Source organism: Pyricularia grisea (genome assembly GCF_004355905.1).
Source record: "Pyricularia grisea strain NI907 chromosome Unknown Pyricularia_grisea_NI907_Scaffold_1, whole genome shotgun sequence".
In the NCBI taxonomy this organism is placed as follows: Eukaryota; Fungi; Ascomycota; class Sordariomycetes; order Magnaporthales; family Pyriculariaceae; genus Pyricularia; species Pyricularia grisea.
Window position 1 is genome coordinate 3102257 of NW_022156716.1, and position 24732 is coordinate 3126988.

Below are 24732 nucleotides of genomic sequence, written 5' to 3' on the forward strand. Positions count from 1 at the left end.
CCGTAAGCAAGATTGTGTCATGCTAGTAAATCACTCTATTTCCCTTTTATTGCTGCTGCAGGTCATCAACCTTGACAAATCAAGCTCTTTAAAAATTGCGTTATAAGAAAAACAAAACCCCCCAGAGGCCGTCGCATTAAAGAATCAGATCCTGACTTGAAAGCAAACAAGACTCACACTCTTGCTCTTATTACTTGAGGAATCTAAATCTCGCAAAATGTCTGAATCTATTGAGCAGGTGCTCGCCAAGCTCCCGAGCGAGTACACCAAAAGTAAGAAAAAAGATACCTAACCTACATCAACTCTTCCGACCCAAGCACCATTCCATTCTTCCCCTATTTCCTTTCCAAATAATGTTATCAGCACACTGATCCAGAAAAACAAAACACCCGCAGGACCCGTCCGCATCGCCGTAATTGGCGGCACGGGTCTCAGCAAGCTCGAGGGCTTCACCCCGGTGGCGGCGCTCCGCGTGAGCACGCCGTGGGGCGAGCCGTCGTCGCCGATCCAGATCCTGGAGCACGGCGACATCGCCGTGGCGTTCCTGTCGCGCCACGGCCTGCACCACCAGCTCGCGCCGCACGAAGTGCCCAGCCGCGCCAACATGGCCGCCCTGCGCCGCGTCGGCGTCCGCTGCGTCGTCGCCTTCACGGCCGTCGGCAGCCTGCAGGAGCACATCAAGCCCATGGACTTTGTGCTGCCCGACCAGGCCATCGACCGCACAAAGGGCGTGCGTCCTTTTACCTTTTTCGACGGCGGCCTTGTCGGCCACGTCGGCTTCGCCGATCCCTTTGACGAAAAGGTCGCCGCCGTCATCAAGACCTGCGCCGATGCCATGTCGGGCGACGGCGTCGTGCTCCACGACAAGGGCACCGTCGTGGTCATGGGTACGGTCTCTTGTTAATCCCTCTCGCCTCCTCCCTCCCCTTGAGCTTGGATTTCTTTTCTCTGTGCCGGCCTGCTTTTCTCCAATCTTTTAGTGCATATAAAAAAAAGCCAACACCGGGTCACGCAGATTTCACTGACATCGCTACCGTAATTCCCTCTCAATAGAGGGACCTCAGTTCTCGACCCGTGCCGAGTCGCACATGTACCGATCATGGGGCGGCTCCGTCATCAACATGTCGACCCTTCCCGAAGCCAAGCTCGCCCGCGAGGCTGAGCTCGCCTACCAGCCCATCTGCATGGCCACCGACTATGACTGCTGGCACTCGAGCGACGATGTCGACGTCGCCATGGTCCTGGGCTTCATGGCTGCCAACGGCGCCAACGCGAGGCGCCTCGTGGCCGCCGTCCTCGACCGCCTGGCCGAGGCCCAAAACGCCGACGTCGTCAACGCAAAGCACCTCGAGGGCGCCTCGGTCGGCGCCGTCAAGTTTATGACCAAGCCCGAGGGCCGCAGCAAACAGGCCCTTGAGAACTTTGAGTTTCTCTTTCCCGGCTCCGCCTCTGTCCTGAATAGCTAGAAGGAGCCCGGTGTATATGAGGAATTGGAACATCAAATGTTGCATAAAGTATACAGGAGCAACATCTTGCTAGACGGCAGAGTGTCTACGTCCCAGCTGCTGCAGAAGAATAAAAAGAAACAAGTATATACGAAGGATTTTCAGCTTGGACGATAGGATATCCTTGCTATTCTAACATGCCTTCTTTACCGCGTCCCTTGCCGCGTCATCCCTCATAAAGCCTCGTCACATAAGTTGGTACAAAACTTGCACACCTTTCTCGGCAGCAGCCACATGCCATGGCCTGATATCTGTATCGCGATCAACCATGCCCCTGGCTCGGGCTAAAGACCCAAGACCCCTGAAATATGTCAGCATTTCCCGGAGTAACGCTTCGTACATGCGCGGGTTGCCCTCGGTGTACATGACATTGACCTCCATCACAACCGGCGGGTCCTCCACCCGCGTACCTCCACGCTTGACCAGGTAGCCGCTGACCAACGTAGGATTCAGTTCCACAACAGAAGCCGCGTTATTGAGCCTGTGCGACAGCACAGCTCCCCATGTGGTATCAGTGATGTCAAGAAGTATGGTGTCAGGATCCGACTCGGCCGGTGTGGTCTCAGCGCCCGGGGTCGTCGGGACAGCTGTCCCGCCAGTAGCCCCCATAGGTGTTGCGGGAGTGTTGCCGTCTGGAGACATCACCGAAGCTTGCGGTGTTGAGGCCGGGGTGGTGTAGAATGCAGTAGGAGCAGACAATGGTATCTTGACTAAAGGCGGAATAAGGTGCAATGATGGGTCAGTGTCTACCGCCAATAAGGTGAGACTGGTCGTAGGTTCCTTTGTTTCACCCTGCTGGAGACTAGTCCAGACCTCGATTTCATGTGGCTCCATGGGACCACACTTGGAAATGATGATCTGCCAGTGAACCTTCCAAGCCGAGATAACGTCTTGGGTGGTTTCCCAGATCTCCTGCGCCACCTTTGCGAAAGAGGTCGTCAGCGGCCTTTCCCTTCTTCCCAGGCAGTATGAAGCAGTCATCTGCTTGAGGCCGCGGTTATCAGTCCATGCTGCCGTGATCCAACGCTCGTCGACGCTCTGCGCATAAGCAACATGCATGCATGAGTTTTCGTGCAGAACGTTCGTGGAAGACGTTCCAATCAGCTTGAAATCGATCATCCTTGGTAGCGATTGCTCCAGAATGACAGCCGGCATAGGCATTGAACCATCGCACACGGTGCAACGGTCGTATGTCTCCAGAGAAAGCCTAACATACTCTGAAGGTGCCGGTATGGCCAGAGATGAGGGCGCTGCTACAATGTCGAGCGGTATGAGCTGCATTACGAGCTCGTTGGTAACAGACAAACGTTTTTCTGTCAATATTCTCTTGAACAACTCGTAAAGACGTTGAAATGCTGCACAGCAGTCAACGATCGAAGCAGGGTTTGCCGGGTTGTAGATGAAATATACAACAAAGTTCTTGCGATCGACTGCCGCAGCTGCGAGAGCCTGGCTCAATTTCCCCATCTGATCGGCCACTGGTGTGCTTTGTGGTGGCATGAGTGACCCTGGAGACTCAACTACGGATACAGAGCTGCCCTCAGCTTCGTAAGACAGCAGTCCTTCCGAGATGCTGCTGCTCGAAGGCAGCCGCTCAAAACTTCCAAGCTTGAGAGATTCATAAACATTTCGCATGCGGTTCAAGAAAGTGTCCACGTGATCCGACATACCACCCTTTTCTGGGAAAACACAGACCGCGTGGACATCTTTCGGTCCCTGCGACGGTCCAAGCCCAAGACTTTCCCAAAAGTCCATGCAAGAAGGAAGCAAGGAAAGACGGGTTTCATGGCGCCGCAACTCAAATTGCGGCGGTTGGATCTGGAAAACGCTTGGCCGTATCTGCTCCATGCTGCCCGGGGGTCTGGCTTGTTGTCGAGGAGGCGGGCCCAGTATTGGAACATCTTGCAAATCAACAAGCCCCTTGAAGCGACTCTCATTCGTCCCACGTAGCGATGACGGAAGAGCTGAACAAAGCACTTGTAAGCAGTGGCGGTTACAGAGAGCCAGGTTCCGACGCGTTTCCCTAGAGTTCGCAAAGTCTGAGTCAAGTGGGGGTGTAGTTAATCGTAAGAGCCCAGAGGCTGCCTGTTCGGTCAAGATCTGAGCCGTGTTGATGAAATCCTCGTCCGTTAACGACCCTTGCAACTCGACAGACTGACGGTCGGCAAAATATTTGGCTAGTGGCAGCTCAAGAGGCTCGTTGGAAAACCTAGAAAGGTCCACAGGAAGCTGAGGCGAAGGCGCACCCATGTTTTCCAAGTCCCTTAGAGACAATGCCATGGAATTCGCATCATCCTCTGGACGACGCCTGGTTGCAATGGATTTTGCGGGCGAAGAAGGTTCCTCACTGGTGTAGCTTGAGTCGTCCACGTCCGAGACTAGGCTCAAGTCGTCGTCCGACGGTTGTTCATCAATCTTCGTTGGGCTCTGGTGGAGAGAACTGGCCTCTAGATCCCCTGTGATCTTGGCAACAAGAGCGCCAACTTGCTCTGGGGCTTCTTTTAACTTGGCGCGCTTTTTACCATGACGCTGAAAATAGCTCGTCGTAGTAGGGGCCGAAACATGAGCTGCATCCCTCTGCCCTGGATTGGAGTCCCAGCGATACCCGAATTTTCCGTTTTCTTGATACTTGCTATTGTTCACTGCAAGCGACGAGTCGAACCCTAGTTTCTCATATATGCTTCCCCGCCTCATGGGAGATATTGCTGTGGCAGGATTTTTGGGCAAGCTCTGCAGTGACAGCGATGCTCTAACTCGCTTATACACAATATTGGCGTTAAATGGGCTAGGTACCCGCTTAATACCCGCCGCAGCTTGTTTGCGTGCCCGGTTTTCCCCATTAGCATGTCGTATATTGCCCATCATGCTACTCCGCGCATGCCTCAGTTCTGGTTTTGCGAATACTGGCACAGGAGGCGGCATGGCAGCTTGCATTGGGGGTTTCGTGGGCGGGTTTTGTGGTAGTCCTTCAAAGCTTGGAATCTTAGTGACGGTCAAGTCCAGTGAGCCACCAGTCTCGCCAGCTGCACTGGAGAAGTCCAGATCTCCACCCCCAGGCTGATCGTCAAAAAAGTTGAAGTCGGCATCCGTGATACTGTTGTCGCCAAATATATCAGAGCCCATGCCGCCAGATATCTCGAGGTATCCACTATCCGCGCGCTTATCTGCGTTGTCCCAACTTTCGGTAAAAGCTTCACCCATGCCACCTGCCTGTGTCATGACCGTGTCAACATCGTTTGGAGCAACTGCAGCGACGGTAGTAGCGTTAGCTGGACTTGACACAGCTGCTTCAAGGTACTGGGCCACAGCAGCAGGATTTTGAACGCCGTCCGGTGGCGTTGGATACATCGCTCCGGGGACAGGCGGCGCGTTAGAGTTACTCTGCCGCCGCAAGGTAAGGGGTGAATATGTACTGAGAGTCTGTGCCAAGCCCTCCTTGTCCCCCACGTGTCGAGAGGCGACGGCAGCCTCCCTCTCTTTCTGGCGCTTGAGTAGCATAGAGTCGCGCTTCTCGGAACCTATAAGCCATGAACTTGCAAATGATAAGGGGTCCAGCGACTTCGCATTGAATCCACCAGAGACGCTGCGGTGCGAAGCACATGGTTGTTGATACACTCGAGGAGCTTTGTGAAAGCAGAGTACGGATGGCCAGCAGAGAGATCCAACGCCGAGGACACCACCAGGGGTGGCTTTGCCGTCCAACGCCTGCTTAGATACTCTCTTTCTCAGCGAATGAATTATCACCCATGGCGTCTCTTCAAGGACAGAAAGCGGAATCCCTCGTAGTCGTAGCAACTGAAGGCAATCGTCCCTGTAGCGCCCGACACTGCCATCCATGTCCCGCCGCAAGCTGGCTACTTGGGCTTCTGGAGATTGCGGTGAGCAATGGCCAATACCAACCGCCCCATCAACAACACCTTGAAGCGTGCCAAAAGCCCCTAATGGCGCCACAAGCACTGGAACTTTAGCAGCCATCGGGTTGGCTGCGATACGATCCGCAGATGCCATGAGCCCATCCACACAGGAAATTGTGAGACTCATTACGAGTGATCCTGTAGTCGTAAGGTATACACGGAGTGTTGCGAGATTAGCTTTCGGAACATGCGGTCCGACGGTACCTTCAGAGCTTGCAAAGGCTTTAGATGGCAATAGGAATGTGCGCGAATTAAGGGCTATGGCTCCAATGACGGAACAGAACGCAGTTGAAAGACTAGAGAGTATAGCCTTGATGAAATAGCCATAAATTTCCCTGACCGGCACGCTCGAGTAGCCTCTTGCGTCGGGCTTGGCTTCCTGATCCGGTGGCCCAGTGGTCCAATTTTGTTGAGGCAAAGAACCAGGCGATTGTGCACTGCGGGAAGACGGCTGCTCCATGACAGACCCGGCGGGCGAGGCGCTGCTTCTTGGGTTGAGCGCGCCTGTGGCAGTATGTCGGGTCTTTAGCAGACCTATGGGCTCGAAGCCACCCTCATCGACTCGATTGAGTTTATACCCACATACTTCCAATGACGCCCCCAGACTTTGTGGAGCAGCCTGAGTGATATTCGAGCCCTCCTTCCCGACAAGATAGAAGCACCAAATCCCTCGGCGGATGCCGTCCGCATAAACCAGGTGTCCATCTTTTCTCAGGTCCCTCTCGACGTCGGAGGCAGAAAATGTATACGCTGAGGAGGTGAATACAGGCTCGTACACACGGAATGCAATGGAAGCTATGTCATTCTGTATCCCAGATGAATAGAACATTGGTCAGTCTCAATAGGTTTCCAAAGGAGAATAATTCGGAACGCATACAATGAGCAGTGTGTTGGTATCATAATCCCCAGGGTCCATGACGGAGGCTCTGAGAGTCCCATCTGGTGCCCAAGGTCATATGGCGACCCGGCGCCAGCTGGTCATGCAACGGTTATGTTGGACGAATTTATGTACTGATGGAGCAGCGCGACGCGCAACCCGCGGGTCAGCCGACGTCGTCGCGTCAGAAGTCAAGAGTGGCGATAATCCTGAGTTATTGATTGACTTTGAAAGCTGTGGACACTGTTCTCCATAATCTGCAGCCCCGCTACCTTGAAAGTCTTGCGGCGCTGTTTTGTTGAGTGTTGAAGCGATCGAGGTTTCGTGGTAGTACGGTGTAATAGGCCAGGTCCGCCAGTTTCGGGGAGTCGGCGTCTCTTTCGTGGATATTAGGTACAAAGTATCAAATATGCTGGTATAGCTCCCATTTGTCAACAAGGTCGTCGATGCTGTGACATCCGGGTTGGCCGAAGTGGTCCAATGGCTGGCTGCTGTTGTGCAAAAGACTCCACGGGGCAGCGAATCTGACGGAGATATAGACGGACGGGTCAAGCACCGAGACAAATGCAGGATTGACAGGGTTCGGATCTTGTAGCTGCCACCCTCCTGGGGTTCTCGGACGGGATATCCGCCCCGCTGGATCCACTCAAATCAGTGAAAAACGATCCCTGAAAAAAGCCAAGAGCTGGAGATTCCGCGCTATCGATAACGAGGGGCGGGCAACTTTTTTTTTCTGCCGTCCAGATCCAGCCCGCGCCATGGCGTCTCGTTTATTTCACCTGCGATAACATACCTGCACATGGGACATTTGTTTTTTGATCGGCCTCGGATAGTTGACAATCCCACCAAATAACCGGCACTTGTCTGCCGGACGACCGCCACAATGAAGCTTCAAAACTCCGGCACAATACCGGTATATACGGTTTCCGGCGCATCCACAGCGCGCTCACTGCCGGAATGGCTGAGTCGCAAGAAAAAGCAGTCTCTCAAAAATGATCCCGAATACGCAAATCGCATTGAGCTGCTGCAAGACTTCGAGTTCGAGGAGGCGTCCATGTGTGTCCGCGTCAGCGAGGATGGCGACTGGGCCATGAGCACCGGTACCTACAAGCCTCAGATTCACACCCACCACCTATCCAGCCTGTCCATGTCCTATGCCAGGCATACATCATCCCTGAACCAGACCTTTGTACTCCTCAGCTCGGATGCCAGTAAAAGCTTGCATCTGCAGAACGACCGTCGTCTCGAGCTACACACCCTGGCGGGCTGCCACTACCACGTTCGCCTGCCTAGGTTCGGACGTGACCTAGCCTATGACCGTCACTCGACCGAGGCTCTTGTGCCTGCAACGGGACTGGATTCGGACGGCAAGGCGGAGGTCTTCAGACTCAACCTGGAGCTTGGGAGGTTTATGAAATCGTATCAGATCGACTGCGGCACGGACGACGGCATAGAGCGAGGACTGCAGGGCAGCATAAATGTGGGCAGTGTCAATACCGTGGCCCTGGCCGAGAACACCCATAATCTCTCCGCTTTTGGAACTTCTATTGGTACAGTCGAGTTCTGGGACCCTCGAACCAAGTCACGCGTTGCCACAATAGGAGGTCATGATGGAGAGGTCACCGCTCTGGAGTTCAGTCCATCGGGACTTCATATAGCGACTGGTTCTAGTACCGGTATTATACAGCGCTATGACCTGCGGAGGCCTGTCCCTCTTCTTAAGAAAGATCACGGCTTTGGTCTCCCCATTAAAAATATCATCCACATGACTACATCATCGCAGGAAAAGAAGGTGAGAATCTCAACAGTATATATCTGCATATTTGTACGTTTTGGTATATGAAAAAGAGCTAACCAACCAGCAGATACTTTCGGCCGACAAAAAATCAATCAAAATCTGGGACGAGTCAAACGGCAATCCTTGGACTACGATTGAACCTGTTGTGGACATCAATCATGTCGCTTGGTGCAAGGGAACCGGCATGCTGTTTTCCGCCAACGAGGGTCCTCAAATGCATGCTTGGCTGATTCCCCATTTGGGCAACTCCCCAAGATGGTGCTCGTTCCTTGACAATCTGGTTGAGGAGATGGCGGAGGAGGTTCACACGGAGACATACGACGATTACAAGTTCTTGACCCTGCCCGAACTCAAACAGCTCAGTCTTGCTCACCTTATCGGCAAGACAAACCTTCTCAGGCCATACATGCATGGTTACTTTGTCGCAGCCAAGCTGTATGACCAGGCCCGACTAATTGCGAACCCATACATGTATGAGGAGGAGAGGATGAAGAGGGTCAAGGAGAAGGTCGAGAAAGAGCGTGCCAGCAGAATCAGAGGCAACAAGAAGGTCAAGGTTAACCAGAAGCTGGTTGACAAGCTTCTCAAGAAACAGGAGAAGAGGGAGAAGGTTGATACTGAGGCTGGTGTCCTTGGTGACGACCGTTTCAAGAGCCTATTTGAGGATGACGACTTTGTCATTGATGAGACCAGTAGAGAGTTCAAGGCTCTCAACCCCAGCACTGTTGTGGCACCGCAAGAAACCGCAAGTGCAGATAAGAGTCGCTCTGATGAGGACACGAGTGACGGCGATGACGATGAAATCCGAGGATCTGGCAAAGATGGTGTACAGATGCGGGTTTCATCTTCAGCAAACCAAGGCAAGCGCGCCAAAGATACCGTACTTGGATCTCGCATGCCAAAGTCTAGGGTTGAGAAGACACGTTATGGAGGACCAGGCGTCGGCGAAAAAGAGATCACATTTGTTCCAGAATCCAAAAAGAAGAAGAAGGAGGAGCCTGTTGCCATCAGGCCCAAGCCTTCCAACGCAAGGCGAAGTGCAAGCTCCAATACAATGCGCAAACTTTGAGCACACAGAATCTCGTCTGTATGCCAACAACCAATACTACCAATGATACACTAGCCTTATAATGGCGGCTTTGCAAAATTCATAACCTCGTCTGGATCTTGGCGTAGACGTTGTCAAGTCGCCGATCGTCCAATTTAGCACATCTCCTATGCTACCTTTCCCAGTTACTTCCTGCTGAAGTTGCTTCGCTTCGGCTTGGGACTTGTGTCCGCCCTCTTTGTTCTCGTGGCTGCAAGTCCTTTCTCGAGGTCTCCTGGCCTCAGACGAGGGGTAGGTGGAACATCGTCGAGCCTAACACGTCCATCGCCTCGAGATCTGGACTCCTTGACATGCTTAGGGAATTCTGTCCTCCGTGGAGTGAGGGCAGTGACGACCTTCCTGGCGGACCGACGAATGGTCTCACGAATCTTCCATTCTCTCTTCTTGGCGAGATAGAAGAGTACAGATGAGGCAACTGTTGGTTCAAGTTAGTGACGGCCTCTGACAGCTAGCCATGGGGAAAACGGTGGCACTTACTGCCACCAACGGCGACAATTGAGACAACAACTATGATGGCGATCAAAGCACTCGACGAGAGCTGAACGCCTCCTTCGCTGGACCCAGCCGCTCCAGCAGCATTCCCTCCAAGATCGGGGGTCTGGTCGACATCCTCCGTAAAAAGAGGGTTGGTTGAGCTTGTCGTTGCGGACATGGTGAAGGGATTACTCGCTGACCCAGCAGAAGTGACAAGGTAACGTGAATTTTGGACACAATGTATAACGGATTGACTGGTGCTCGTTTTACGAGTGTAGGGTGTCGAAGAGGGATTTCTGCCCCGGTACACTTGTATGTTTAACGGAACAGGGTAGAAATAGGAAGCTCAAGTCGATCAAAGTTGGTGGCAGTCATTGTCCGGATATACCAGAGTCCAAGCAGGGGGAATTAAGTCCCGGGCCACAGAGCGCCAGACCCGAGGCCCATTCGGCAACCCGCTCCATGGCACTGAAATAGATCTGAAAATGCAACTACGCCCATTCTCCGTCACTACAACATCCAATGCAAATCCAGCGCTCTGTGATAACTATGTGACGCTGTGATCTCCACTGAAACAACCGCATTTCTTTGCATGTTCGTCTGCCAAATATCGAAGCTCATTGGCTCTTCTGATGAATGCAAGCGCCGAGCTGCCCCTGACGAGACGGAATGGTGGGTGTGACTGGCTGGTGGGGCGACCAATGGACGTCGAGGGACAAGGGGTATCGGCGGCACTTGAAGGGAACACCTGCAACAATTGGCGCTGTTAACACTCTTGCCTTCAGCACATGGTTAAGCCAGTTTAGTCGCCCAATGCAACATTGGGCATCATGGGGAGAAGCAGCCATGGTTCATTGATGTGGAGGCTTGACCATGTTTCTGAGCATCTTTTTCTTCTTCTACTTCTCTTATAGGTATACTTTATTCTTGGCAGGTTATACACCAAATTGGCTGAATGCATATTGGAATCTCTTCAATTAAAGTCAACGATTGCTGAATGTAACCAGTCTCTTGACTGGTAGCTCAATGATACGCTTGCTGGCTCAACATCTATGTAATTTGAGGTAGCCCAGGCCACCTAAGGTACCTAGGTATTTTGTGCGCTCTGATACCATGGCTCTAAGGAGATTGAGCTATTAAATATCTTTGCTTGATCAAGTCCGAGACACTGCATGAGGACGGGAGGTATCAATTTTGAATTGCTTTCTGTGAGTATGAACGAATATATTTAATTCATTGGTGATTATAACAGAGCATTGAACCTTGTGTCCTTCTTTCACGGTGTCAACATTGTGCTACTCGTCCGAATAAGTAAATGGCTACCTAGCTATCAACCTACATCCCGTCCCTTCCTACCTACATACCTACCTAGGTAGGTAAGTACTTTCCTCCGATAGCCCAGTACCTTAGCTACCGTACCTGAGATGGTCTATATAGGCAGGCGCGGCCAAGGTTAATACTCTGTAAAAATGCAATAGGGCATCTGGACTGGAGACTGTAGTTTCCAGTTGGGCAAGCATCACTTTTAAGAACAGGAAACTGCTACAGCTTGCTGTGACCAGAAACAATAGGTATACTGGTACTTAGGTAGGCATCATCTTGGACCAAGCCGTGCATCCATCTCTTGAACGCCCCTTCCATCTCCTTGGCTTTATTGAGAGTTACCTAGGTAGGTAAGTAAGTATTCACCTTAACTGTGCTCTCCCTTCTGATCTTCCTAATACTGCAGTCTTCGATGAAAGTTGCCTGGCTATATGCACCCACCAATTCCTGGTTGTGGCTCCCCTCAAGAAGTGCTAAGACTCAACCATCGGCGGAGCAACTGGGTCCAAGCCCGTGGCCTGGATATACGAAATGTCAACGACACGGTGGTTGGACAGCCAGGTAGCTACCCCGAGCTCGACCGAAAATACCAATACCTTGGTTGCCGTCTCTAACCAGCCTGATACATCAACACCACCCCTGGATCAAAGACCCCATAGCTCTAGCTACGTGGCAAAGAAGCCAGCTGCAGGGAAGAACCACTTCGACAACAATCATCGTCTCTTGGAGATGAATTCTACGGAAGGTCAGAAGTCAGGTCAGCCTCTTCAGCACCATGTAGTTCCACTAGCAGCGCCAGAAGAAAATGCTGCTGGCTTCACATGGTCCGTTCCACCTGCTTGGACCAAACATCCCTTGCGTCGTCACCGGCCTGGTGTGCCACTCGATGAGACTGAAACCTCGTAAGTATTCTCGGAATTTGTTCAACCACCTTATGAGTCCTCAAACTTATGACGTATTCTGCAGATCATTCGCAGTTCCTCAAAAGGGCTTTCAAGCTGTGTCCGGGACTCCCGAGCATACGGGGACGCAAGCACCTCCTTCACGACAGCCAAAAGATAACGACAATCGTGTGATTTTCAAGACCACCACCCCTCCGACCGAGTATCGACCGGTAGCTTCTATCAGCCGTCGACGTGTAGAAGCGGCAAGTCAGAGCTCGACTATGTGTCATCCTTGGGAAGACTATAGTAATACTGGAGCTATGGCCGAAAATACACCAGGCAATATAGACCAAGCGGCCAACGATGCTACAGAGTCACCAAATGAGGCAATGGTGTACGGCTTCCGGAATGGCCGATCAGAGGAGCCGATAAGATACATGGTGCCAGGTATAGTTTCTGACGAGATTGTCCCCAGTTCTCTACCATCCAATGCTCGCAAGATCCCAGGTCCGGCCGAGAATCACATTTCAAATCGAGACCACGGAAGTAATCTGGGAACCCTGAGCTTCGAATTGCAACCTAGCTCTGATACCATCCAGAGAAAAAGAAAGCGTGATCGACCACAAAGAATAACTCCAGAACATGCTTTTGCGATTGACTCACGAGAAACGCCTCCGAGAAGACCAGACTATGCAAACTCTGTGGCACGGCATAACCATACTCACAGCCGCTCCAAGTCCCGTCCGCTTGCCAATCACGCAGAGTATCGGGTCCCAAGTCCTGGGAGCAGCTCCACACTCTCAGCAACAAATAGAGATGCCAAGTACATTCTTGAAAAGCTAAACCAAAAGCACGCAAGAATGTATGAGGATGAGCGAGCCCATCGCGAACGTTTAGAAGCCATGAACTCAGAGCTTCGTCGAAAATGTGCTTCGCAAGAAGAGTGCATTCAAGGCCAGGCATTCCGCCTCACTGAGCTTCTTGAGTCAACAGCTTCATGGGAGCTCGAGAAAGAGAAACTGGTTCAAGATGCTAATTCTCAAAATGCTGAACGCATCAATCAGGATAGCGAGGTGTTCGGGCTTCGCCGTTTGCTGGAACAGGAGCAGCACAGAGCCGAAGAACAATCCGAGCAGATCAAAGCTCAAGAAAAGGCAATGGCAGATCTTCAGCACAAACATCTTGGCCTTGAGTCTAAGAAGGCTAGACTTCATGAAAAGGCAGCCAGGATCAAGGAGACTATCAACGAAGCCATTAGAGAACAACAGGAGCTTCACCAGCGTAACAAGATGCGATTGGAAGAGGTTCTTTGTGAAGTCCGGCAGGAAGCACAGGACATCAAGGTTAATGTTGGCCTTGCGCTCACGAAGACTGATGAAGTACAGAAGCGTGTTTTGAATGCTGCAAGGGCAGTCCGTCAAGAGAATGCAGTGGCTCTCGCAGAAAGTGAGTGCTGTTACCAGGTTCACTGGTGATTTTCGTCTAAGGGCTAACCGCAACACTTGCTGACTGTATGTAGAAGACCTCATCGTGAAGCATCTTACAGATCAGTTGCTGGAGAAGGATACATGTCTTGTTCGTGAACAAGACACAGTCAGAAGGCTACTGGATAACTCAGGGAAAATCGATGCTCTAGAAACCAGCCTTGCTACCCGTTTCAGTGAATTCCTGGAGCTGTATGAACAAGATAAATGTCGACTTGCCAAGGACTCGCAGCAGCAAGGCTGTTTGGAGTCCAAGTAAGTGCCTGCATCGCCAGTTCCTTTTTTCTGCACGAATCTCCCGTAACAGGTGCTGACTTCACCGCAGAATAAACTTGCTCGTTGAAAGCATGAGTGAAAACGCTTCACACAATTCGAACCAAGCTGAAGCTTTATCCGGCGTCAGCCTCAGGCTTACCGAATCAGTCGCACCGTAAGACATCTCTCCGATTGCATATGTCATATACGGTACTAACAACACTCCAGACTTCTGAATAATATTAGCACCACTATTCCACGTCAACTGAGCCATATCGAGGCCTCTTTAGAATTACTGCAGACCCAGCACTCCGCAAGGGAGGATGCTCTCGTCATTGAGCTGAAGGAATGCAAACAGGGCAACTCGGTGCTGGCAACAATGATCGAGGAGAAGCACAACGAGAGTGACCGTCTTGAGACTGAGATCTACAAGCTGCAAAACGATCTGGACACAAAGACATGCGAAAATGCAACACTCCAGGAGAAATTACAAGCTGGAGAGAAGCAGCTAGAGTGCATGGCTGAAAACCTGGCTGAGAGCGAGCAGAAGTTGAGCGATGCCATGAAAAAGCATGCTTTGGAGACGGAGCAGTGTCTAGAGCGTCTTGCCGCGGCGGAAGCTTCCTCAGCAACCAACTGCCACAGGGTCTCCAGCCTAGTGACAGACCTTGGGAAAGCTCGTGATGATGCGAAACAGGCTGAGCAGAAGCTATTTATGGCACAGTCTGCTTGGAAAATGCGGTCACTCGATGCTGACGAGAAAAGAGATGAACTTGAAGCGCAACTCAGAGAAAAGGAGGACGTAATACATGGGCTCCAAACTAAGTTGAACGTACTAATAGCGCAGCAAGAACATGAATCAGCAAAAGACAATGAGAGACTGGCGGCCTCAAAAGTTCAAACCGAGACAGACGCCACTGCCATGAAGAACCTGAGTGCAGAGCTGAAACAAAAAGAACAAGCCGTTCGAGATGCCGAGAATCGCTCCAATTCTCTTGCACATGAGTTGTCCGACATGCGAAAACGAGCGACAGAGCTTGACCAGCTACTCGCTGGGAAAGTTGACGATCTGGCAAGGATGCAAGCCTCTCTCGATTGTCGCACTGCTGAGTTGCAATCATCGGAAGAGCGCCATCAATGCGCAACTGCGACTATTGCTAGCCTGGAATCAAAGGTCAATAAGCTAGAAATCTCCCAGCAATCACTAAGCGCTGCTGGAGAACTGAAATCAGAGTGGCATAAATGGGTTTCGGCTCTTTGTGAGAGACTCAAGGAGTGGGTGGTATTGAAAAGCCCTACTGCTTCAAAGATATACCATCAGCTCCTAAAGCAGCCCGGCTTGCCAGGAGACATGCAGGAGTTTGTCGAACTAGCCAGTGTTTTCCTGGCAATCTACCAATACTTGAAGCAGCAGGTTATTCCCAATACGCCAGAGATCTCGGAGCTCGCGTTGATACTCAAAAACGCCGAGGCCAAACGAGTCAAGCTAAACAGTCCGTTGGAAGTAGTACCATCTGCTGTAATCGTATCTGTTCAAGAGGAGAGGAACATCCGCAGGCGCAGTGTGCGACCTGTTCCAATACTAAGACAGACGCAAGCTGACATGCCGTCCACGCCGCAGCCTGAGAGAGAACAGCAACGAATCCGTTCCACCAATCCTCAGGCCAAGAGCTTCAGGCGTCGGTCAAGCTTTCAGTCTAATACAGACATGCTTGGGTTCAATAATGTCACCCCAGCTGCGACTCGAGAGGGCAAGGAGAGGAACAGTACCGTGCCACCTGCTGGTTCGAGGGGCGTGCAACCCCCATCGCAGCAAAAATCACCGAACAGAATGGTGACTCGAAGTCGTCGAAGGCTGTTCGCTCCCAATGATCACCAATCCAACCCTGAGGTAGCCTTTCATGGCGTAACCATTAATCTTTGAGATCGGCTTCTTGACTGTGCAAACCAAAAGGCCAAGACTATGCCGGGGAATTTTCTCGTTTGCTTTTAGTTTTTGGAAGCTGCTCCAACAATGCGCTTAACCTGTGTTTTGAGATCTTCTTGCCAGTACTTTCAACTTAGCTGGAAGCCTAAGCAGACAGGGACAAGATTTGCTGAGGCGTAGAAAGGTTGCTGTTTAGTCTATACATAATATAGCACATTAAAGTCAAGCTTGGCAGTGTATAACAGCATGCTCGTACTCTATGTGCTTTGTCTCAATAATCGTACAAATGTTATCCACATAAGGCATTCGCAACCGTGTGCTGTTTGCCTAAACCAGTCTCCCGGTATCTTTAAATGCTTCTCGGCCATCCTACAGCATGAGTACGCAGTATCGACAGGATGCCGACCATGCAAGTTGCTGTCCTCGTGTGATAAGGAATCCGTCAGGGGATCTACCCTTGGTACTCAACGTTGATCGTGATTGCAAGATTCCCTATCACTTGCTTGATTTTCGTTTTTGTTCGAGGAACAAGACTTTTCTTCGCACTGCGGTTTCAGTCAAGTGAGTTGCCCCGATTGTTAGTGTTTTGCAGGTTCGGGGCCATGGGCTGGCAACTGAATAAGGGTGGGTGGGAGGCGGTGATGGAGCAGGAGCTTGTTCGCACCTATCGGATCATATTTGAGCATGCTTAAGGGAGTCGAGGTTCTCGGCCTGGACATTTGGTAGAAGAAGCCGGTCATGGCCATGGATAAGAGGCGCACGCCAATGATGCGAGATTTGACTGTTCCAGGGCGACGAGTCAAAAGTTAGCATTTGCTAGCAAGAAGGAGATGGACCCCAACTGAGGCTCAAAGAAGTTTGAAAAAAAAAGGCTCGCCTTTCTTAGCCATGGTGTAGGACACTGGTATATATCTGTAGATATCTATCTACCTATCCAGTGCAGATGCGTTCGTTGTTCTGGCGCGCAGCGTCGGTAGGCAAAATGCTCTCCAACTTCGTTTACTTAATTCTCTCTGCCGCCGAATCTTTCGCGAATGACGCGGGAATAGCCGCGCGCTGAAGCACTGTGGAGCAAAATCCACTTGGACGAGCAGGGGTGCCGAGGCACGTGACAAATGGCACCTTTGGGTGGTGGTGTTCCACCCACTGCACCCAGGGAAGAGACGTTTGGTTCCGACATCGCAACAATAAATGTTTAAGCGGCATGCATGTACAAAGCGTATCTAGGATTTTGGTCTGGGGGCACATCTTGTACCAATTTAGCCTAGGTAGGTAGGGTAAGGTACCTACCTACCTGATGGCAATCTTACCCTTACCTAGGTACCTAAGGTAGCCAAAGGCACAAAGTGTCGGTGCATCATCTTACACAGACGGAGACGGAATGTACGTGTCGTTTGCTGCAAAAGGGGATGCCACCCTACCGCCCTCAACAAAAAACAGCCTGGTATTCGTCAACTGGGCTTGCTTTACCGACTTCCTTGCAATGAGCGAGATCGACAATGCCAGAGGCTGAGTGATTGATCGACGGAATCGCTCACTTTATCGCTGGTCCATGCATCATTTTGAAAACCCTTGAGCAATTCGAATCTGCCCTTTTCAAGTTTTCTTCCATCTATCTGCCCATATAAAATTCCCATCAGGCGCGACTTCGGACAGTTGCTGCGACTTCGGCTTCGTCCAATTTTTTTTTTTTCCCTCCTGGTTACAACACTCTAAGCCACCATGGCGTCGACAGCTCTCTTGAGGGGTCGAGGACCTCGTGCAGCCGCTATTGGTGCTGCTGCTGCTACTGCGTTGGCCGCGTGTTCATGGCGGACAATTGCGACGGCTTGTCTAAGCCACAAACAAACGGGTAGGTTTTCGTTTATTCCCTTCTTGTCTCGTCTTTCCGAACGGTGTGTAATGTGAGAGAGTGGAACATGGTTTCTTGTCACCACGTCGCAGATGATATCAAGCGAGCGCTTGGAAGTCTCATTTCTATAAACTCCATGTTCAAGGTTCTTTATATGTACAGTCAGTACAATGAGGTTTACTGTGCATGCTGTACAAAGTATAATGGACCCTGAATTTTCCATGGTAAAATTTACCTCCATACCAAGCCTACCGCCCTACTATCTTACCTTACCTTACTGTGCCAACTACTTTTACATGCACACTGCAGGTGCCCACTCGCACCATCCAAGTTGTTTCTACTTGAGTTGTCGATCAGGCTCCAATATACTTGGTGGCTGCTCTGCTCTGTGCCATCGAAAGGTCAAAAAAGAATGTGGTCACAGGCACTCTACCTATTGGTTCAAACGCAGTCTATGAGACCATCGACTACCTTGTCATTACAAACCTACCGCCCAAGGTAAGGTAGCCATGCAGGCGCCCCAGGTACCTACCGTACTTACCTACCTTAGGTACTACCTAACTTACCCCCAAAGAAACAAAACAGAACAGAATGGGCGGGTCCTGAATTTGTTCTTTGTCAACGAGGAAAACCCATGAATAAGTATTCATAAAACCCTGAATGGCATAATAAACGTGGGCCTTGATCCACCTCTCGAGACTATTTTCATGCAGCGATCCCTTCAACCTTTTTACAGGAGTCTGATGTACCCTAACTACCCGCCCTACCCACTACACTAGACAGACGGGCTAGCAAATCTTTGTTAGTCACATTGGTATTGCCTCACCAAACAATCTCTCCTCTATTGTTCCATCTATCTACCTACCTACCTTACCTTACCTAGCCCATCCGGCATCGCTTTTCTTGTGGTTCTTGTTTTACTTGGAAAATAGAGAAAGAGCCACCAGTTCTCCCCACTAACAAAGTGACCCCCCACCACGCCACTCAGCAGCCGCAAACTCTCTCAAGCTTCAACACCAAGGCAACCCCCACCATCACCACCCCCAAATACAATTCACCAGGAAAATGTCTTCAACCTCGAGGCGCAGATTAAACCATGACAACATCAACCCTCATGTCAAGGCTGCGAAATACGCAGTGAGGGGTGAGCTCGCCGTCAAGAGCGAGGATTTCCGCGCAAAGCTCACAGAGGGTGACTCCGACTTGCCTTTCAAGGATGTCATCTCGGCCAATATCGGAAACCCCCAGCAGCTGGACCAGAAGCCCATCACATTCTTCCGCCAGGTCCTCAGCATCTTGGAGAACCCACTGCTCCTTGAGCACGAGGATGTTCTCCTGAACCACCTTGGGTACAAGTCCGACGTTGTTGCTCGCGCAAAGTGGCTTCTCAGCAAGGTTGGGTCCGTCGGCGCATATAGCGCCAGCAACGGTGCTCCGGCCATCCGCCAGAGCATTGCAGACTTCCTGGAGAGTAAGTCCCTTAAACATGTTCCCCCACGCCAAAGCCCGCCCAGGTTGTTGCCCCTGACATGTCAAACTCTAACAATGTCTGGTAGGGCGTGATGGATTCCCCGCAAAGGAATCTGACATTTACCTGTCTGCTGGTGCCTCATCTGGTGTGAACACCCTTCTTCACGTCATTTGCGCAGACAAGAACTCTGGCGTGCTTGTCCCCATCCCGCAGTACCCCTTGTACACTGCCTCGCTTTCCGTGCTTGACGCCCAATGTGTTCCTTACTACCTGGACGAGTCCAAGAACTGGGGCACCAGCATGGAGACCATCAAGGCTGCCCACGATGAGGCCAAGGCCAAGGGTACCGACGTGCGTGCCATTGTCGTCATTAACCCCGGCAACCCTACCGGTGCCTCTCTGTCCGAGGAGGACATCCGTGGCATCATCGAGCTCGCGCGTGCTGAGCGCCTCGTCATCATGGCGGACGAGGTGTACCAGACCAACGTGTTTGTCGGCAAATTTCACTCGTTCAAGCGGGTCCTCCGCCAGCTGCAGAAGGAGAACCCTGACGGCAAGTATGACGAGGTTGAGCTCGCTTCGCTCCACTCCGTGTCCAAGGGCATGGTAGGCGAGTGCGGTCACCGCGGCGGCTACTTTGAGCTCGTCAACTTTGATGAGAAGGTGCAGGCCGAGATCTACAAGTTCGTCTCCATCATGCTGTGCGCCCCCGTCATCGGCCAGTGTCTGGTGGAGCTCATGGTCAACCCGCCCAAGGAGGGCGAGCCGAGCTACGAGCTTTACAAGAAGGAGTACGACGGCATCTTTGAGGGCCTCAAGGCCCGCGCCACGGCCCTGCACAAGGCCTTTGCCGAGATGGAGGGCGTCGAGTGCGGCGCTCCCCAAGGCTCCATGTACCTCTTCCCAACCATCAACGTCCCGCAGAAGGCCGCCGCCGAGGCCGAGAAGGAGGGTCGCACGCCCGACGAGTTTTACTGCATGCGCCTGCTCGAGGCCACGGGCGTTTGTGTCGTGCCCGGCAGCGGCTTCGGACAGAAGCCCGGCACCCTCCACCTGCGCACCACCTTCCTCGCTCCTGGCACCGAATGGGTGGGTAGCATTGTCAAGTTTCACAAGGAGTTCATGGACAAGTACAGGTAGATATGGAAATGGGAGGTACTTGATGACGGAGTTCATGACGGTGGCGTTTTTTCTTTATCGTTTTTATCATTTTATTTTCTATTCTATTTTTTTTTTTCTTTTTCTTTCTGGTCTGGACATCACATTGGGGATCTTTCTTCTCCAGACTTGGCGACAGGCGTCATATCGTGAGACGTTATACACGGCGACCAATCTCCTTGTAGATAACTGAATTACCTTAGGTATTTGGCATAAAAAAAAGTTTGTGCCCTTACATGGAGTGCAAATTGAAAAGACCCCATTGTGTGAAGTCCTTTCCTGGGATTATTTCGGTTGTCTTGTCTATTTATCATACATTTAGATGACGACACAATGTCAGCCCCTTGCCCTTCACCCAATTTCCATTGCGCCTGTCTCCAATCCGGTTTCCTCGGTCTATCTCGCCCAGTGTGACCATCAAAGCATGTGTAGGAAATCTCTGTGAACCCTTATTTCAGCTATCCTGGTCCCTCCCCTTCTGAACGAGAATACAAATGCTGGATGGGTTATCTCTGAAACTGAAGAGCCGGGCTTCCCACCCTCGGTATCTGATCCTCAGTTTCGATCCTGATTACCTCGAAATTACGCCCTCTCGCTACCACGCAGCCTTACTGCCTGGCCGTACTTTTGCAGTTTAGTGATCAGCTGATCACCCTGCTTGACTACATCCTGATATTGCTTGTTCTTGTCGTCGGGGCGGTTCGTCTCAATGATGCCCTTGCCCGTGACGCGATCAATGGTGCATGATATGCGACCGGCGGCGACGAACTTGGCCAGATCGCTACAATGGTATTCACCATGTCAGTATAACATTCTTCAAAGTGAGAGGGTATGATCAAGAAATTCGTATTGATACGTACCGGTCAAGGAACTCAATCGTGACGCCAAAGTCGTTAGCCATGCTGTCGAGACCAACGACACGGTAGCTCTGCAGGAGTTGCTGGTAAGCACGAAGACGCATCTCCCGGATGAACCAGTTCTTGTGCTCATGCAGGTAACGGTCCTGGGTCAAGAACTGCTCCTCTACAAGGGCCAATGCCTGGAAAAATTGTTTGTAGTTGCCCGTGTACAGGCTGCTGACAAGCTGAGCCAGCGGCGAGAAGTCGACGGCAAGCTCGGCATCGGGTTGGTCAGTACCGGTGCCGAGAGTAGTGAGGTTGACGACAGCAGTGGCGCCCGAGGCTTTGCTCGGGGCGGCCGCCCCGCTGGGCGAGCCGTCGGACATCTCGTCATCAGCCCCGGGACCAGCCGAGATGGCCCCTGTCAGTGCAAGCAGCTTGTCCTCGCCGTCGCCAAGGATGGCCTTGATCTCGGGGGCGTCCACGACCTTGGACTTGAACTCGACACGCTTGAGACTGACAGAGCCTGCAAGAACCGAGTATACAACCAGGTTTGTGTAGGTACAGAGCTCGTATGAAGTAAAGGTCGACAGACTGTCGAGGAGGAGAGGGGCGGCAAGGCTGTAGGAGCGGACGGTAAGAAGATGGATACCCTCGTACGCCTTGAGGCGGTTACGGCGGTCCCAGTCACCGCCGGCATCGACCAGTGTCTTGGCCCGCTCAACCTGCTTCTTCACCAACTGCTTGTCACCGTAGAAAAGACCCATGCGGATTATTGCTAGTACCAAATCGATCTTGGTTCCCAGGATTCCGGTGTTCTCAAAGACCAGCTCGTAGGCAGCGATTGCTTTCTCCTGTAGCAGTGGGGAAAATAGACATAGATGTCAGTAGGTGCGATCGCCAAGGATATCCCGTGGAGTAAGACTGGCCGGTACAAGTCATCTCCCAGCAGTTACATACCTTGTCGCCAACTCTCGCCCAGAAATCAGCCCTCTTTCCCCTTGCAGCCTGAATTTCTGTCTCACCGGCCTTCTCAACAGCTTCGTCCTCTTCCTTTTGAAACTCTTCTAGCTCGGCATCATTATCCGCTTTGAGCTTCTGGTAGAGACCCTCATCCCAGGTCAGGTTTACGCTGGTTATGGGCCTGTTGGTTGAGATCATGCCGACGGCGCTGGACTTCCTGCTTAGGGGCTTTCCGGGGGCGCTTGAGCCACCCTCGCCGACGACGTTGAGGATGCCCTCGATCGGGTGCGCCAGGTACCTGTACAGCGGGGCCATTTTGTGCTCGTTGATGGCATCCTGCAGGCTCTTGGCCGCCGCCTGCTGGGCTGCCCCGCCTGCATACGAGTTTGTAAGGGTAAAGACGTGCTGTGCGAGTGGCAACAGCGGCCATTTTGCGTATTGGGGATCCGAGCCCATGGTTGTTGCTTGTCGACAGGTTTGCTATTTCCTGTTGTTGGGTATGGAGGGTTCGATCGAGTCGTATCCCCAGGAAAAGGCGAGTTTCAAAGTCGGCAGTGAAGCGAGTATCTAATGGATCGGATTGCGTAACAAATGGGTTGTGGTATTTCCGGAGTAGTTCGGCGGGCAGATGCGACGTCGAGGTTGATGATGAATGAGATATTGCTTGGGCGGCGGGATGGTATGGGAGAAGGTAGGTGTGAGGGCAGGAGCTGTCCGCTGTCGTGCCGCCGCAAGTGGTTGCTGTGGGTCCACCGATGAGGATCTGGGCGGGTTGGTCGGTAGCTGAGCTGAGGTAAGGTAGGTACCTCTACAGGCGGCAAAGCTCACGCGTCAGCGTTAATTGTTCCTGGTGGTGCTTTGAGTGCGCACGGACAATCAAGGTTCCATGTGCTGTTGGAACTTGCCAGATTAGATAATACAAATGTCTTTCCGTAACCACGACATTGTTTCTTTCCAATTGAACCTTTAGCCTCTTTCCCCGTCAGATTCGAGTTTTGATCCAATTAAATAAACGGGAAATCGACAACAAATCACGCACGCCGTAAATCTGTTCTTAAAGCACATTGCCTTCAGTCTACCTACACTTCAAGGCTGAACCATTCAAACCTCTGAGCGGCAATACGCCCTCTTCACTTCATATCATTGCCGAAAATGGCAGGCGGAGCAGACCTTGACGAGCCTCCGAGGCAATCGGATAACACCACCGACCGAAAGCGGCCTTCAGAGTCAACACATGAGACAGACCCTGCCGATGCGCCTAGAGATCGATCAGGTAACAAGACTTATGATGTCAGCAAGCTAGAACCCGCGCGCAAGCGGCAGCGCTCTAAATCGCCCGGGGGTGACGCTGCTCCCAGGAAGCTCAAGCGACCTGGTGCCCGTGCGACCATCTCGGAAGCGGATCGCAAGGCCGCGAGGGAGCGCGCACTCGAGCGTGAGCGTTTGGCTCGGGAGGCGGCCATCGCCGACGAGGAGCGTCAGCAGATCAATGACGTCGTCAAGGCTCACTACAATGCCGTACCAGAGAGGGGTCGCGATTGGCGCAAGACTGACAGTCGGATCAAGGGTCTCCGGTCGTTCAATAACTGGATCAAGAGCTGTATCATTCAGAAGTTCTCTCCTGATGAGGACCACCAGCCAGGAAGGGGCGGTGGTCCCAGCATATTGGTGCTGGACATGGGCTGTGGCAAGGGCGGTGATTTGGGCAAATGGCAACAGGCCCCTCAGCACGTGGAGCTATACGTCGGTATGGATCCTGCCGATGTAAGTATCGATCAGGCTAGGGACCGCTATCGCAGCATGAGCAGCCGGGGCGGCCGCGGTGGAAGGGGAGGACGCGGTGGTGGCAGGGGTCCAGCTAGGTTGTTCGAGGCCCGCTTTCACGTCAAGGATTGCTTTGGCGAGCCCATCAACGACATTGACATCATACGTCAAGTTGGTTTTGAGAGCGGACCCCATGGTGGTGGGCGCGGCTTTGATGTTGTCAGCATGATGTTTTGCATGCACTATGCATTCGAGACTGAGCAAAAGGCGCGCCAGATGCTCAAAAATGTCGCGGGTGCTCTGAGGAAAGGCGGACGCCTCATTGGTGCTATCCCCAACTCGGACGTCATCAGCACCAAAGTCCGCGAGCACAACGCCCGCATGGCAGGAATTAAGAAAAAGCAGGCAGAGGCTGAGGATGGTTCAAAGAAGGATGACGGTGGCGATGCCGAGGAGGGCGAGCTTGACGAGCCAGAGGTTGAGAAATCGGCAGAATGGGGTAATGATATTTACAGGGTTAGGTTTCCAGGGAAGACACCGGAAGACGGCATTTTTCGTCCACCTTTCGGTTGGAAGTACAACTTCTTTCTGCATGAGGCAGTCGAAGAGGTCCCAGAGTACGTGGTGCCGTGGGAGGCCTTCCGTGCCTTGGCCGAAGATTACAACCTGGAGCTGCAGTGGCATCGAAGTTTCAAGGAGATTTGGGATCAAGAGAAGGATGACCGAACCCTCGGTCCCCTGAGTGAGAGGATGCATGTGAGAGATAGGAGTACAGGCGATCTGCTGGTAAGCCCTGAGGAGCTGGAGGCCGCCAATTTCTACGTCGGCTTCTGTTTCTACAAAGTTTAGGGACAACTAGGGGCGGCTTGCTGTTGAAGCCATGGGCTGATTTAACCGGCACGATTTTTTACCACCGTTTTGACTTGATTAATCAAATATTAGATTCCAGATAGATATTTGCTACTGGAACAGCCAACTTCTGCGCTGGTATATGATCTTTATACTGATAAAGAACTGGTACAGTAGAAGCTTTCTACCATAGCTTGAGACATACTCAATTGGCAGTACATGAGGCTGTGGGCTTTCTGTGTTGATCAATTCCGTCTGATGTTGACACATGAAATAAATCCGTTCCG

General features: G+C 52.0%; 10 protein-coding genes across 10 annotated transcripts; 6 read left to right on the forward strand and 4 right to left on the reverse strand.

Moving 5' to 3' along the window:
* The first annotated feature begins 70 nt into the window (after nt 1-70).
* PgNI_00914 (uncharacterized protein) lies at nt 71-3286 on the forward strand. Its single transcript, XM_031120991.1, has 3 exons — nt 71-272; nt 396-887; nt 1054-3286. The coding sequence occupies exons 1-3, from the start codon at nt 218-220 to the stop codon at nt 1464-1466; spliced, it is 960 nt and encodes a 319-aa protein (XP_030986767.1). The 5' UTR covers nt 71-217; the 3' UTR covers nt 1467-3286.
* Nucleotides 1692-6841, reverse strand: PgNI_00915 (uncharacterized protein; the record flags this gene model as incomplete). Its single annotated transcript, XM_031120992.1, has 2 exons — nt 6297-6841; nt 1692-6224 (listed from the first exon to the last, which is right to left on the reverse strand). The coding sequence occupies exons 1-2, from the start codon at nt 6333-6335 to the stop codon at nt 1692-1694; spliced, it is 4572 nt and encodes a 1523-aa protein (XP_030986766.1). The 5' UTR covers nt 6336-6841.
* Nucleotides 6842-7088: 247 nt separating this feature from the next.
* On the forward strand, nt 7089-10158 carry PgNI_00916 (uncharacterized protein). The gene is made up of 2 exons (XM_031120993.1): nt 7089-8088; nt 8162-10158. Exons 1-2 carry the CDS (start codon nt 7180-7182, stop codon nt 9161-9163), a joined length of 1911 nt encoding a protein of 636 aa, XP_030986769.1. The 5' UTR covers nt 7089-7179; the 3' UTR covers nt 9164-10158.
* On the reverse strand, nt 9328-9854 carry PgNI_00917 (uncharacterized protein; the record flags this gene model as incomplete). The annotated part of the gene is made up of 2 exons (XM_031120994.1): nt 9328-9617; nt 9680-9854. The coding sequence occupies 2 exons, from the start codon at nt 9852-9854 to the stop codon at nt 9328-9330; spliced, it is 465 nt and encodes a 154-aa protein (XP_030986768.1).
* A 1372-nt stretch (nt 10159-11530) lies between the features above and the next one.
* Nucleotides 11531-15546, forward strand: PgNI_00918 (uncharacterized protein; the record flags this gene model as incomplete). Its single annotated transcript, XM_031120995.1, has 5 exons — nt 11531-11901; nt 11966-13329; nt 13403-13622; nt 13693-13797; nt 13851-15546. The coding sequence occupies 5 exons, from the start codon at nt 11531-11533 to the stop codon at nt 15544-15546; spliced, it is 3756 nt and encodes a 1251-aa protein (XP_030986764.1).
* Nucleotides 15547-16044: 498 nt separating this feature from the next.
* PgNI_00919 (uncharacterized protein) lies at nt 16045-16295 on the reverse strand (the record flags this gene model as incomplete). Its single annotated transcript, XM_031120996.1, has 2 exons — nt 16045-16094; nt 16214-16295. The coding sequence occupies 2 exons, from the start codon at nt 16293-16295 to the stop codon at nt 16045-16047; spliced, it is 132 nt and encodes a 43-aa protein (XP_030986763.1).
* A 976-nt stretch (nt 16296-17271) lies between these two features.
* PgNI_00920 (uncharacterized protein) lies at nt 17272-17457 on the forward strand (the record flags this gene model as incomplete). The annotated part of the gene is made up of 1 exon (XM_031120997.1): nt 17272-17457. The coding sequence occupies one exon, from the start codon at nt 17272-17274 to the stop codon at nt 17455-17457; it is 186 nt and encodes a 61-aa protein (XP_030986762.1).
* Nucleotides 17458-17461: 4 nt separating this feature from the next.
* On the forward strand, nt 17462-20262 carry PgNI_00921 (uncharacterized protein). The gene is made up of 2 exons (XM_031120998.1): nt 17462-18872; nt 18958-20262. The coding sequence occupies exons 1-2, from the start codon at nt 18467-18469 to the stop codon at nt 20010-20012; spliced, it is 1461 nt and encodes a 486-aa protein (XP_030986765.1). The 5' UTR covers nt 17462-18466; the 3' UTR covers nt 20013-20262.
* Nucleotides 20263-20267: 5 nt separating this feature from the next.
* On the reverse strand, nt 20268-22545 carry PgNI_00922 (uncharacterized protein). The gene is made up of 3 exons (XM_031120999.1): nt 21830-22545; nt 20891-21723; nt 20268-20811 (listed from the first exon to the last, which is right to left on the reverse strand). Exons 1-3 carry the CDS (start codon nt 22286-22288, stop codon nt 20613-20615), a joined length of 1491 nt encoding a protein of 496 aa, XP_030988148.1. The 5' UTR covers nt 22289-22545; the 3' UTR covers nt 20268-20612.
* Nucleotides 22546-22984: 439 nt separating this feature from the next.
* On the forward strand, nt 22985-24445 carry PgNI_00923 (uncharacterized protein; the record flags this gene model as incomplete). Its single annotated transcript, XM_031121000.1, has 1 exon — nt 22985-24445. The coding sequence occupies one exon, from the start codon at nt 22985-22987 to the stop codon at nt 24443-24445; it is 1461 nt and encodes a 486-aa protein (XP_030988149.1).
* Nucleotides 24446-24732: the final 287 nt, after the last annotated feature.